Genomic DNA, 14,526 nt, shown 5'->3' with positions numbered 1-14,526 from the left:
TTCAATAAATTCAAAAAAAATTATCTTAAGTCGCATTTGACTATGGAAGTAGCATACTATTATTTTATAACTGCACTTTAAATATCTATCCGTTATGAAACTTGAGGAAAGAATTTTCAATAAATTCTATCAAACAAATAAATCTTATATTTTACCTTATATCTGTAGTTTCTCACTATTCCCATCGTTTTCAATGTTAATATATCCTTTTTCACACAAAAATATCAAGTGTAATTTTAAACTTTTCAACTATATATAGATATAGAGCAATGCTAATTCATCTTGGTTTACAAGTTTTGCAAATGGCTTTCAACTTATTTTATAAAATAAAATTCACGTCTGTTTTTTAGGTTACAAGTAGTTCCATTTTACTCGAAGGTATTTAGATATATATAAATATATATATATATAAAGATATAGATATATATGTGTATATATGTATGTATGGGGTATATAGATATACATGTACATATATATAGATATATAGCTGCACGAGATATGCATCTATATATATATATATATATATATAAATGTATATATATATATATATATATATATATATATATATATATATATATATATATATATATAAATGTATACCTATATATGTATATATATAAAAGTATATCTATATATGTATTTATATATAAAGGTATATCTATATATATTTAAATATATATGTATATCTATATATATGTTTATATATATTGCTTTTGCTTCTATATAAAAATCCATATTTAAGTCTCTTTTATATAAGTATACATATTTTTATATCTATATATATATATATATTATAATTGCATTGCTCATAAAGTTTTTTGCCCTAAAATACTAGTTTTTTAAATAATCATTTTTGATATTATATTAAAAATTTAATGTTTTATCAGGTCTAAATTTTATATCATATTAAAAATTTTAAGATCTTTTTTTTGGCCTCTTTTTCTTAAATAAATTTCTTCTAAAACTTATGAGAAAACCAGTTTTCCATTTACTGAAAAAAGTTAATTAATAAAAATAACTCACTTAATTAGAAATTATTAAATTTGTTTAATTTATTTCTTATAAATATAATTAAAGTTCCCCCCCCCAATTAATAGATATTTATTTCCTATTTTTCTTACATATTCTATATACAATTTATTGTAATTTTAAAAAAAGTAGTTATTATAAGCAAATGTACTAAAAATTTATTTTGAAATATATTTCTATCTCTAAGTTTAAAAATTAAATTTTAAAAATTAATTAAATATTTTAGTTGATTTTTGATTGTAAATAATAATTTCTGCGAAAAGGAGATTTCTTAGAATTTACGTTATTAAATAATTGTGAATTCAATATAGAAAAAATTCGGAAAGTAAATTTTCGTCTTTTGCTAATTTTTGAAACTACATAATTTAGAAAAATTTTTTCTAAATTCTTTTTTCGGTTATTTTTTGGTATTTATTTATTTAGCAATATAAGCAGGACAAGACTTTTCGTTTAGTTATTTTTTTAATACTTGAATATTCAGGTCTATAAAATCATTTACAGTTTTCTCGTATGCAGTTTAAGGGTATGTAATTAAATAGCAAATTTTTTTAAATACGATATTATTAATTTAATTCGTATTCAATTTTGCCGTTGGCAGTTTAATTGTATTACCTAGTTTATTTAATTTTAAGTTCAAGAACAGTTTGTTCATACAAAGACACAAAGAGGTATGAATGGGTATGAAAGAGGAATACAATTTTCTCGAGAGAGTGCGAAAATTTTTTCCAATATAACCATAGAGTTAAAGAGAGTGAAAGAGGGGAAACTCGAAAAAAAAGCAAGGTTGGGTAGTAAAGGAGGGGGTCGGAAGGGTGGGAGGCACCCTTCCGAATAGTGTGAAACTAGCTTTAACCGCCACGACGCCATTTTGGACAACAACAAACACAAAAGAAGCATTATTTCCGTTGGAGCATTCTCGACAATTCACATAAATAGACTCACACAGCGTCTTTCTAACCTATCATTGGTTCAAAAGCAACGACCATCCCTCTTTTTGTATACATACATCTAATACAACACATATACACACATAAACAGCTCCTATACATATATATTGAATATTGAAATATCGAGATCAGCAGAAGGTTTTTTCCCCCAAAAAAATACACCATTTATCACAAGGATCACAAGTATATACAATATACATACTTACTACTATACATGTAATACAAATTTCTATCGTGTCATTGGATTATTTAAATTTTTAGTGTAAATTAACCATTAATAATCAAAGTGTGTTCATATTTTGCAAACGAAAAAAAAACAAAGATCTACGAAAAAAAGAAAGTAAAATCTGTCTATACGGAGTCTCGTTATTTTTATTCAAATCGATCGCGAGTGAAGGCCCATTGGTACATATTATACATATATATATATACACATATAGGTATAAAATAAAGCAAGCCACGAGGAAGAGAAGGCCAGGTGTTACAATTTTTCCCCATCTCTCCAAAGAAAAAAAAAATCACCTCCCTTTTTTTTCCCCCCTACGAAAATATATATACACGAAAAACTTAAAACGTCACAAATTCACAAATGTCAAGTGTTTACGATTTTCACACGAATTCCCGCAAGAATTCATTTTTTACACCAACGAAAGAGACATTTAGTATATTGAAAATTGTGTTATCTCTCATGTCTCATTTTTTGAGATTTTAATATACCAAGAGAAAAAAAGGAATATTTTTGTTTTTGTTCAAGATTAGACTACTGGGAGAGAGTGAGAGGGGAAAAGAGAGACATTGTCGTGTTTTCATTTTTTTTTCGGGGTTTTTAAATAATTTTTTTTTTTTTGGGTTAATAATTAAATTAGAGTGAATAGATAAAAAAAAAGTCGCGCGTGTTCAGTGTATATATGTGTGTGTGCGCGCGTTTCGTAAGTTAATAAATGTGAGAGAAGAATCCAAAGAATGGCAGCAACAATTTTTGCTTTCGATGACATCAAAGATAAGAAGGACGACGACGTCGTTGAGGTATTGTTATAATGATTGAAAATTGATAATTTTAGTATTATTATATTAATTAATATTTATACCATTATTGTCTATACCATTATCAATGTTCTATTTTTTATTGTTATTATTATTTTTTTCTACTTCCCATTTCTTTTCTTTTCTTTTTACTAAATAAATTTGACAATAATAATCAAAATATTTTAGGTTAATTGTCACTCCAAACTGTATGGAAACGATGGAAATTAAAAAAATTTTCTTTCATTTTCCTTTTGAAAATGAATAAAAAAAAATGAAAATAAGTGAAAATAAATTTTAAATTCATATATTTCAAATAATGTTATTACGCACTATTGTTATATTAATTATAATTATAATTCACGTTATATAATAAATTAATATTTCTAATAATTTTTTTTTTTTAAAGAATTTGTATATTTTTTAATTGACTAAAATACTAAATAAATAACAACAAAAATTTAACAATAACAGTAAATAAAATAATATAAATAATGAAATAAAATAACAATTATTAATATTAAAAATATATTATTAGTATGATTACTATAATTATTGTCATTATTAAATTGTTTTCAGTTTTAAAAATAAATAGATTTTTTTTATTTATTTAGATTAGATTTTGTATTTATAAATTTAAAATAAAAAATTGAAAAAATAAATATAATAACAATATTAATAGTAATAATAATAAAAATAATATTAACGCCAATTAATTTATTAACTAATTAAAAAATATATTTTAAGGAAAAAAAGTAAATAAAAAAAGAACGAAGTGTAAATAATTTTGAATTTTACGGAAATTCAAATAACAAAAAAGAAACGAAGTTATATTAATTAATAACAATAATAAAATAATAATAATAAAAAAAAATAATAATAATAATAAAATAATAATAATAATAAAAATAATAATAATAATAATAATAATAAATAATGAAAAAAAAATAATAATTACAGTAATAATTAAGAATTTTTTATTTTTAGGTGGAGGTCGAGTACGAAGTTAATTCGGACGATAATGAATTAATTGAATTAATCGAGTGAGTATTTAATGAATTTCTCCCTCTTCTTTTTATTTATTTCCCACTTTTTCAATATCAAAATTAAAAAATGTCTCGTTATCGTTTATTCTCTCGTTTTTGTTTCTTCATTTAAATATAATAATAATAATATATCTTGAGTCTCTGATAATGTCTTAGAAGCATTCTTTTAAACTCAAAGAATGACCAGAACAATTAAGAGTCGAGAATATGATAAAAAAAAAGTAAAATTAAATTTCGATAAGATTATTTTTTTTCTTTATTTTTTTTATCAAAAAACTAATTTCTCGGAAGTTAATAAATAATTAGAGATTGTAATTTATTTTCGAGATAATGATTCTTTTTTTTTTATTTCTGATAAATATTTAGAGAGAGAAAAGAAATTTTATTTTTGTAAATGAACAAAAAATAATTATGAAAGTGGCAAAAAAAAAATTATTTTTCAATTTGCAAGGAGAAAAAAAGATTAATTTTTAAAAGCCTTTAAAAATAATTTTTGAAAATCTAATTTTTAAAGGAAAAAAATATTTTTGAATTTAAAAAAGTAATTTCTAAGTTTAAAAAAATAATTTTTAAGCCAAAAAAGTAATTTTTAATTAAAAAAGTAATTTTTGCATTTAAAAAATAATTTTTAAACTAAAAAGTAATTTTTGAGTTAAAAAAGTAATTCTTAAGCTATAAAAGCAATTTTTGAATTAGAAATGTAATTTTACGCTAAAAAAGTAATTTAAAAATTTTTTAAATAATTTTCATGCTATAAAAGTAATTTTTAAAAAATAAATTAATTTAATTTTCAAATAAAAAAGTAATTTTTAAGCTAAGAAAGTACTTTACAAATTTTTTAAAATAATTTTTAAGCTAATAAAGCAATTTTACAATTAAAAAAGTAATTTTGAAGCTTAAAAAGTAGTTTAAAATTTTTTTTAATTAATATTGAAGCTATAGAAAAATAATTTTTAAGCTAAAAAAATAATTTTTATGCTATAAAAGCAATTTTTGAAAAAGTTAATTAATAAATTGATTTACTTTTCAAATAAAAAATTAATTTTTAAGCTAAAAAAGTAATTTAACAATTTTTTAAAATAATTTTTAAGCTAAAAAAGCAATTGTACAATGAAAAAAGTAATTTTTCAATTAAAAAAGTAATTTTGAAGCTAAAAAAGTAGTTTAAAATTTTTTTAAAATAATATTTAAGCTAGAAAAATAATTTTTATGCTATGAAAGCAATTTTTGAATTAAAAAAGTAATTTTTCAATAATAAAAGTAATTTTTAAGCTGAAAAAGCAATTTTTCAATTAAAAAGTAATTTAAAAATTTTTAAAAATAATTTTTAAGCTAAAGAAGTAATTTTTAAGCCAAAAAAGTCATTTTTAAGCTAAAAAAGTAATTTTTGAGTTAATGAAATAATTTTTAAGCTAAAAAAATTTTGTTTGAACTAAAAAAAGGATTTTCCTCTATTTCTAGGCCGGATGTCGATGACACGGAAGTGGAGACGGTCGTTATTTCGGAGAAAAATGTCAATCAAGGAAGGGAGAGAGCTGGCCCTCAAGATTTTGATATTTGCAAAGTGATTGGTAAAGGTGGATACGGAAAAGTCTTCCAAGTTCGTAAAAAAACCGGCAAAGACAGTGGAAAACTGTTTGCCATGAAGGTAAACACTTTTTATTGCGCAAAATTCCTCTCTACTTACAATTTTTATTATATTTAAAATTTATAATTATTAAGTTAAAACAATTATTAAATAGAGGAAAAATATTAAATTAAAAAAATTATTAATATTGAAAGAATAAATATTAAACTAAAAGAATTATTAAATTTGAAAAATATAAAGTTAAAAGAATTCTTAAATCAAAAGAATCATTAAATTGAAAAAATATTAAGTTCAAAGAATTATGAAATCAAAAGAATTATTAAATTAAAAAAATATTGAATTAAAAGAATTATTAAATTGAAAAAATATTAAATTAAAAGAATTATTAAATTGAAAAAATATTAAATTAAGAATTATTAATTTAAAAAATAATAAATTTGTTAAATAGGTTTTGCGCAAGGCATCAATTATCAGAAATCAGAAAGACACAGCACACACTAAAGCCGAACGAAATATCTTAGAAGCTGTCAAGGTAATTAATGAATTTTCAAAAGAGAAAGAAATTACACTAAAAAGTTCCAGTAAAGATAAAATTCTTTTTTTTTTTCTTTTTGCTAAAATATTTTTCTGAAGGGAAACATCGTACGTGAACTCAGAGTATGAGATAGAAGAGATATTAATAAGTGATTCTCCTGAAAGTGCACGAATTCAACTTCGATTTTTCAATATATTTTTTCTTTTATTTTCTTTAATTTTAAAGCAATATTTTATTTTAATTTACCTTCTTTGACATTATAAATAATTAGTTTACAATTTCCGCAAACTTTATAATTTAATTTCCAAAAATTTTAACTTAGTAATGACTCTTTCAATATTCAATTATTGTCTAGCATTTTCAACTAAAATTCTTCTGTGATTCGATTATTATTTAACATTTTAGAAAGCTATTAAAAAATTCGATTATTTGTGTAAATAAAAAATTCAAAATTAAATGTAAATCTATTTAAAAAGTTGTATTTGTTCCTTTTTGAAGATAATTAAGTTTGAAAAAATTATGATATAAAAATTCTAAGAATTAGTTTTTTGAAAATATTCTAATATGTAATTTTTTTTTTTTAAATAATTGAATTTCTCAGAAGAATTTTAGGACATTTTTAAAAACTAAATTAAACTAAATTTCTAGAATTGATAAAAGAAAATTTCTAATTTCTTGTCTCTAGAAACGTTTGAAAATATTGAAAAAATTTTACTTGAATTTTTTTTTTGTTAAAATTATAAACTTTGAAGTCACAACGAATTTTAATACGAAACCTAAATTTTTCATTTTTGACAATATTAATTGAATTTTATTATTCTAAATTTTTTAACGTTCAAATGAACAAAATTTTCATTCTGTTTAAATATTTTAAAAAAATTACTATAAAATAAAAATAATTAAATGGAGCATTTAAAAAATAATTTTTAGGCTAAAAAAGTAATTTTTGAGTTAAAAAGTAATTTTTAAGCTAAAAAATAATTTTTGAATTAAAAAAGTAATTTTTAAGCTAAAAAAGTAATTTTTTAGTTAAAAAAATAATTTAAAAAAAAAAGTTAAAAAGTTTAAAGTAGTTTTGAATTTAAACTAGTTACGAAATAATGCAAGATTATTCGCTGAATTTTTTCTGGTTAAAATTGGGCGCCAGATGTTAACAAAAACCTTTCCTTTTCGGATATTCACAAAATATTGTATTTAGAAACATTTCTTTGTGTTTCTAATAATTTTTTGCTTTCTTGGCAGTAATTTTCAAGCTAAAAAAGTCATTTTTGAATTTAAAAAATAATTTTTAGGCTTACAAAGTAATTTTTGAGTTAAAAAAGTAATTTTTGAATTAAAAAAGTAATTTTTAAGCTAAAAAAAATTTGTTTGAATTAAAAAAGTAATTTTTAAGCTAAAAAAGTAGTTTTTGAGTTGAAAAAAGTAATTTTTAAGCTAAAAAAGTTTAAAGTAGTTTTGAATTTAAACTAGTTACGAAATAATGCAAGATTATTCGCTTAATTTTTTTTCTGGTTAAAATTGGGCGCTAGATGTTAACAAAAACCTTTCCTTTTCGGATATTCGCAAAAAAAGTGTATTAGAAACATTTCTTTATGTTTCTAATAATTTTTTGCTTTCCTGGCAGTAATTTTCAAGCTAAAAAAGTCATTTTTGAATTTAAAAAATAATTTTTAGGCTTAAAAAGTAATTTTTGAGTTAAAAAAGTAATTTTTGAATTAAAAAAGTAATTGTTAAGCTAAAAAAAATAATTTTTGAATTAAAAAAGTAATTTTCAAGATAAAAAAGTTGTTTTTGAGTTAAAAAAATAATTTTAAAAAAAAGTTAAAAAGTTTAAAGTAGTTTTGAATTTAAACTAGTTACGAAATAATGCAAGATTATTCGCTTAATTTTTTTTCTGGTTAAAATTGGGCGCTAGATGTTAACAAAAACCTTTCCTTTTCGGATATTCGCAAAAAAAGTGTATTAGAAACATTTCTTTATGTTTCTAATAATTTTTTGCTTTCCTGGCAGTAATTTTCAAGCTAAAAAAGTCATTTTTGAATTTAAAAAATAATTTTTAGGCTTAAAAAGTAATTTTTGAGTTAAAAAAGTAATTTTTGAATTAAAAAAGTAATTGTTAAGCTAAAAAAAATAATTTTTGAATTAAAAAAGTAATTTTCAAGATAAAAAAGTTGTTTTTGAGTTAAAAAAATAATTTTAAAAAAAAGTTAAAAAGTTTAAAGTAGTTTTGAATTTAAAGTAGTTACGAAATAATGCAAGATTATTCGCTAAATTTTTTCTGGTTTAAAATGGGCGCCAGAAGTTAACAAAAACCTTTCCTTTTCGGATATTCGCAAAAAAAATGTATTAGAAACATTTGTTTGTGTTTCTAATAATTATTTGCTTTCTTGGTATTCTTCCAAAACGGCACTTTTATAGGAGAATCACCAAAAATTTCGTTTCTACGTAAATCCCTGTAGTCTCGGAGTTCACGAACCAAGTTTCCTATTCGAACCTAACCTGAAAAAAGAAAGAAAAATATAAATAAAGAGGGAAATAAAATTTTGACTCACAGCATCCGTTCATCGTCGATCTGATGTACGCCTTTCAAACCGGAGGCAAACTCTACTTAATTCTCGAGTACATGTGTGGTGGTGAATTATTCCGCCATTTAAATAAAGAGGGTATCTTCCTCGAGGACACTGCCATTTTTTATCTCTGCGAAATTATTCTCGCCCTACAACATTTACATCGACAGGGAATTATTTATCGTGACTTGAAACCCGAAAACATCCTATTGGACGCTGAGGGTCATATCAAATTGACTGATTTTGGCCTTTGTAAGGAGCACATTGAAGACGACACAGTGACGCACACATTTTGCGGTACAATTGAATATATGGCACCGGAAATTTTAATGCGCAGCGGTCATGGTAAGGCCGTTGATTGGTGGAGTCTTGGTACATTATTGTACGATATGTTGACGGGTGCGCCACCATTTACCGGTGAGAATCGTAAGAAAACAATAGATAAAATTTTAAAGGGTAAACTAATGCTGCCAATGTATCTCACTGCCGATGCAAGAGATTTAATTCGTAAATTGCTCAAGAGACAAGTGAAACAGAGACTTGGCTCGGGACAGGCGGACGCCGAACACGTCAAAAATCATAAATTTTTCGAGAAAATCAATTGGAATGATGTTATATGTCGACGAATGAATCCACCGTTCACGCCAACTTTAATAAGCGAAGATGATGTTTCGCAATTTGATCAACGTTTCACTGCTTCGGATCCAATTGACTCGCCTGTTGAGCACACACTCAGCGAGAGCGCTAATTTGATATTTGAGGTTTGTTTACACTTTTTTATCTTAAAATATACTTTAATTTGAAAAATTTTATTTTACTTAGTTCTGAGGCCTTGTACTTAAGAAGTTGACGCGTCAGGTCAATAGAAAGAAGCAGCTATAGTGTAACGTCCGTTGTCTTTATCTCTTAACGCATGCGCTCTGAAGCGTCGTTCATGCGCATGCGTTATGAGAGAAAATTAAACTTGACGAACAAAAAAACTCGGTTTAGAAACTTTACAAAAATGACAAAAAATCCATTCAATATTTTATTTTAATGACTTTTTCCTAATTTTCATCAAAAATATTTACTTCTTTCTTATCATGCTAATAAATTTAATTCCTGCAAACGAATTTTATTATTCATGAAAGAATTTAAATATTTATAAAAATAATTTCATTTTTGCAAAGAATTTTATAAAAAAATTTTAAATAATTCACTTCTTTCGACTAGTTTTATGCAAATTTTAATTTAAAATAGTAAATGGCAAAATGCGGTATTCCATTTCTTATTATTTAAATTTTTTTTTTTTTATTATTTTTTTTTATTATTTTAAAATCCAATTTCATAAATAATAAAGTTCTACAAAAAAATACAATTATTTTAAATACAATTTTAATGAAATTTCCCGAAAGAATACAATTATTTTTAAAAATATTATTTAAATTCAATTTTTTTCAAGAGTTTTAAAAAAAAATTCAATAATTTTCAACAATTCTGATAAAATTCTTCGAAACAATTCAATTACTTTTGTAAATAATAAAATTCTTTTAAGAAATTTAATTATTTTCAAAACTGTTTTAATAAAATTTCTGGGAAAAAATTCAATTATATTCAAGACAATTTTAATGAAATTTCTCTAACAAGTTGAATTTAATTATTTTAAAAAATATTGATAGAATAATTCTTGAAATGAATTCAATTATTTAAAAATTTTTTTTAAAAATACTTTACAAGAATTTAATTAAAACTATTTTTGTAATAATTGAATCGCTGCGAAAAAATAATTAAATTCCTATGAAAAATTTACTATTTATTGATTTTATTAAATTCTTTCGAATAATTTAAAAAAAATTTTTTAAATAATTAAATTTTCCCTGCGGAATTCATATTTAAAATTGTAATTAAAATAATTCAATTCCAGCGAAAATTTCATTATTTTTCAAAATAATTGAATTCTTGAATTGGATTCTATTGAAAGTTTTTTAAATAATTGAACTTCTGTGAAAAATTTCAATTAATTTTTAAAATAATTTAATTTTCTCAGAGAATTTTTACAAGATTTTTAAAAATAATTGAAATTTTCGAAGAAATTAATTAAAATTGTATTGGAAATAAGTGAAATCCTCATAAGAATTTTATTATTTTTTGTTAAAAATAATTGAATTTTTTACGAAGATTTTTATTATTTATAAATTGACTAAAGAATTTTAATAAAATTTTTCAGAACAATTGCATTTTTCGAGAAATTTACTTAAAATTGTATTTAAAAAAATAAAAAATTAGAGAGTAATTTTATTAGTTATGAAAATAATTGAAAAATAATTGAATTCTTCAAAAATAATTGAATATTCTTGTGATGAATATTGTTATTTATGAAGATAATTGAATTTTGCAAAGAATTTTATTAAAATGCCTCAAAATAATTGAATTCTTTCGAAGAATTATTTATGTAAATAATTTAATTCTTCAGAAGAATTTTATTAAAATCAAGAATAATTGAATTATTTCAAAAAATTGAATTAAAATTGTATTTAAAATAATATTGATTTCTTTTGAACAATTTTATTAAAATATTTGAAAATAATTAAATTCCTGTGAAAAATTCTAATATTTTTGTAAATAATTGAATTATTCCAACGAATTTTAAACAAACATTTTTTTAAATATCAGATTTTTCGAGGAATTGAAATTAAATTTTTAAGAATAATTACATTTTTTGATTAATTCCAGTAAAATTGTATTAAAAATAATTGAAATCCTACGATGAATTTTATTATTTATGACAATAATTGAATAGTTGCAAAGAATTTTATTATTTATTGCAATAATTGAATTATTGCAATAAATTTTATTAAAATGTTTAAAAAAAATTGAATTTCAGTGAAAAATTTTGTTATTTCTGAAAATAATTGAATTCTTGTGAAAAATTCTAATATCTTTGTAAATATAATTGAATTCTTTGCAAAGAATTTTTAAAAAATATTTTTTTAAACAATTGATTTTTTTTTTGGGAATTGAAATAAAAATTTTAAGAATAATTACATTTCTGAAGCAATTCCTGTAAAATTCTATTAAAAATGATTGAAATGGAATTCCTGAGAAGAATTTTATTATTTATTTTCATAACTAATAAAATTCTTCTCAGGAATTTAATTTCAATTATTTTTAATTGAAATTTAATAATAATAGAATTATTGCGAAAAATTTTATTAAAATGTTTAAAAATAATTGAATTCTTTCTTAAGAATTGTATAAAAATTTCGTTAAATAATTGATTTTTTCGAAATTTTTTTGAAAATGCTGTTCAAAATTAATTGAATTTTGAATGAAGTTTGTCAATTTTTCATTTTAAATAATTGAATTTCTTTTCGAAATTTAATGAAAATAATTGAATTTTATAATAATAATTAATTGAATAATAATAATAATAATAATAATAACTGAATATTTTTTTTTAAATATTTTTTGAAAATAATTGAATTGTTTTAAAAAATTTGATTATAATTTTTGAGAATAGTTTTTTGATTTCTAGTATTGGCGAATTTAAAGTAGTGGAAATTTTCAAAAAGAAAAAAACAGAAATAGTTATTAGCTTTTAGTGGATGGGACTGGAGTGGGACTAGTAAAGACTCACTTAAAATTAAATTTATTTTTAATTAAGTATAAGAACAGATCTTATACTTAATTAAAAATAAATTTAATTAAATGAAAATAGAACATTTTAGTAAAATTAAAAAATTAATTTCAGGGCTTTACTTACGTTGCTCCAAGCCTGCTGGACGAATATCCACAACCTCGGGTCGTACACGCGAGAAGTCCACGCAGAGTTTACATGAGAGGCTTCTCTCCAAGAGGGACGCATCTTAACCACAATTCTCGAATGCCAAATCACAGGTCTGTTAATTAAAAAAAACATTGTCTTAGTAAAAAATTTATTTATATTATTTCAATTTTTTTATATTAAAAAAAAAAAAAAAAAAAAATTAAATACAATTTTTTTCCCCAGGCACAACATAGAAGATCAAGAAATGATCGAAATAGATTAATTTGTTTAGAAAAATTTTTTTGCTTCGACACTGGAGTCTTTTGAGACGGAAATTCCTCAACAAAATCTCAGGGAGATTTCCATGCTTTCCACACAAGAAAAAAAAACAATTTTGAGGATTCATTTCCGTCATAAAACACCTCCATTACCAAGGCTTAGATAATTTTTTGTATTTTTCGTTTTTTTTTTTTATTTTTTATTTTTGATTTATTATACATGATGATGATGAAGATGATGAAGATGATAGTAATCTCTCGTATAATAATTGTAATAATTATAACGCTACCAAAAGAAAAAAAAAAGAAATTGTCGAAATTTTTACGAAAGACGAATAGAAAACCAATTCTTTCCTTTTTCGTTGAAACTTTTCGACTTGGCAATTTAGTCACAATTTATCCCAAAAAAAAAGAAAAAAAAAGTAAAAAAATATAATAAAAAAAAGTTTAAATAATGATAAAAAAAAGCCTCGATATTTTGAAACTCTCGTCTTTTTTTTACTCGAGACGTTTTGTTCCAAACAAAAATAAAACGGCATTTGTATCGCATAAAAGAATAAAAACAAGAAGGGAATTGCTCGCATAAAACAATAAAATGAGAAAAAAAGAAAGAAAGAAAAAAAAATATTTCCTGTGACGATACTTTTGACATTGACATTATTAACAAGTATAAAAAATAATAATAAATAAAAATTAATTTAAACAAAAATTAATTTAAAAATAAAATTTAAAAAAAAAATGACAAAAAAATGAAACAAAAACTTAAAATGATTTTTAAATTGTTAACTTGCAAAAATGTGCCTGTAAAAAAATGAAATCCTTAAATTAAAGAAAAAGTAAAGAAAATGAAAATAAATAAAAGTAAAGAAAAATAATAATCAATGAAATGAAGCAATGTTTAAATAGAAAAAGTGTCGTCGAACTTTTTGTCAAGAAAAAAAAAATATAATAATAATACAAGAAATCCTGATAAAATATACAAAATCCTGACAAGATTTTCGTATTTGTTGGATTGACTGTTTCTTTCTTTTTGTAAAACAAAGAAAACGTATATGTATATAAATATTTACTATTATATTTTATATTTTTTACTGTATATATTATATTTATTATAATATGTTTTAAGGTATATTATTCAAATTATTACTATAATTAAATTATAAAAGTAATTATTATTATGATGATTATTATAATTAAATTATAATAGTAATTATTATTATAATGATTATTATATTTTGCGATATAATATATACGAATAACAAATGTAAACGCGCTGATAAGAAAAATACCAAAGAAGGAAACGAATTATAGGTTATGTTTAAGTTCGATTTTTCTTCATTAAAAGTTGCTGTTTAGTTATATAAATTTAAAAACCAGTTCCTATTGAATATTTTTGATGTAAAAAATAATTGAATATGAATAATTTGTAATAGGAAGACTTTAATTCTTTTTTTGTATTTTTACTCCAAATATTAAATATAACCTCTAATTTTTTGCTTCTTAGGTACCTTTCTTCAGCGCGTCACAAATGGTGTTATATAATAGTTTGTAAAATATATGATATATTTTATAACATATATAATATTTTATAAAGTATATAATATATTTTAGAACATATTGTATATTTTAAAAAATATATAGTATTTTTTAAAGTATTTATATTTTCTAAAGTATTTTTATTTCCTAAAGTATTCTACATTTTATAAAGTATTCTATATTTTATAAAGTGTTCTATATTTTAGAAAGTATTCTATATTTTCTAAAGTAT

At 21.6% G+C, this 14,526-nt stretch overlaps 2 protein-coding genes across 2 annotated transcripts in view; one reads left to right on the top strand and one right to left on the bottom strand.

Moving 5' to 3' along the window:
* The window catches only part of LOC122512649 (calcium release-activated calcium channel protein 1), a 55,004-nt gene extending 54,632 nt beyond the window's left edge, over nt 1-372 (bottom strand). The window contains exon 1 of the mRNA XM_043628598.1: nt 156-372. The gene's annotated coding sequence lies outside the window, so the exon portion shown is untranslated. The remainder of the gene's footprint in view (nt 1-155) is intronic.
* Nucleotides 373-2,093: 1,721 nt separating this feature from the next.
* LOC122512646 (ribosomal protein S6 kinase beta-1-like) lies at nt 2,094-12,859 on the top strand. Its single transcript, XM_043628595.1, has 7 exons — nt 2,094-3,002; nt 3,987-4,042; nt 5,507-5,693; nt 6,082-6,165; nt 8,723-9,496; nt 12,466-12,611; nt 12,724-12,859. The coding sequence occupies exons 1-7, from the start codon at nt 2,940-2,942 to the stop codon at nt 12,761-12,763; spliced, it is 1,350 nt and encodes a 449-aa protein (XP_043484530.1). The 5' UTR covers nt 2,094-2,939; the 3' UTR covers nt 12,764-12,859.
* Nucleotides 12,860-14,526: the final 1,667 nt, after the last annotated feature.

Source organism: Leptopilina heterotoma, unplaced genomic scaffold (assembly GCF_015476425.1).
Source record: "Leptopilina heterotoma isolate Lh14 unplaced genomic scaffold, ASM1547642v1 Lhet_123, whole genome shotgun sequence".
NCBI classification, from domain to species: domain Eukaryota; kingdom Metazoa; phylum Arthropoda; class Insecta; order Hymenoptera; family Figitidae; genus Leptopilina; species Leptopilina heterotoma.
Note: the sequence above shows the minus strand (reverse complement) of the source record. Positions and strands in the feature narration are given on the sequence as shown.

Excerpts from the sequence above, each read along its gene's own strand:
- LOC122512646 (XM_043628595.1), top strand. The coding sequence starts at position 2,940 with ATGGCAGCAACAATTTTTGCTTTCGATGACATCAAAGATAAGAAGGAC. Across the intron at positions 3,003-3,986 it reads AGGACGACGACGTCGTTGAG|GTGGAGGTCGAGTACGAAGT; the intron begins GTATTGTTATAA and ends TTTTATTTTTAG. Across the intron at positions 9,497-12,465 it reads GCGCTAATTTGATATTTGAG|GGCTTTACTTACGTTGCTCC; the intron begins GTTTGTTTACAC and ends AATTAATTTCAG.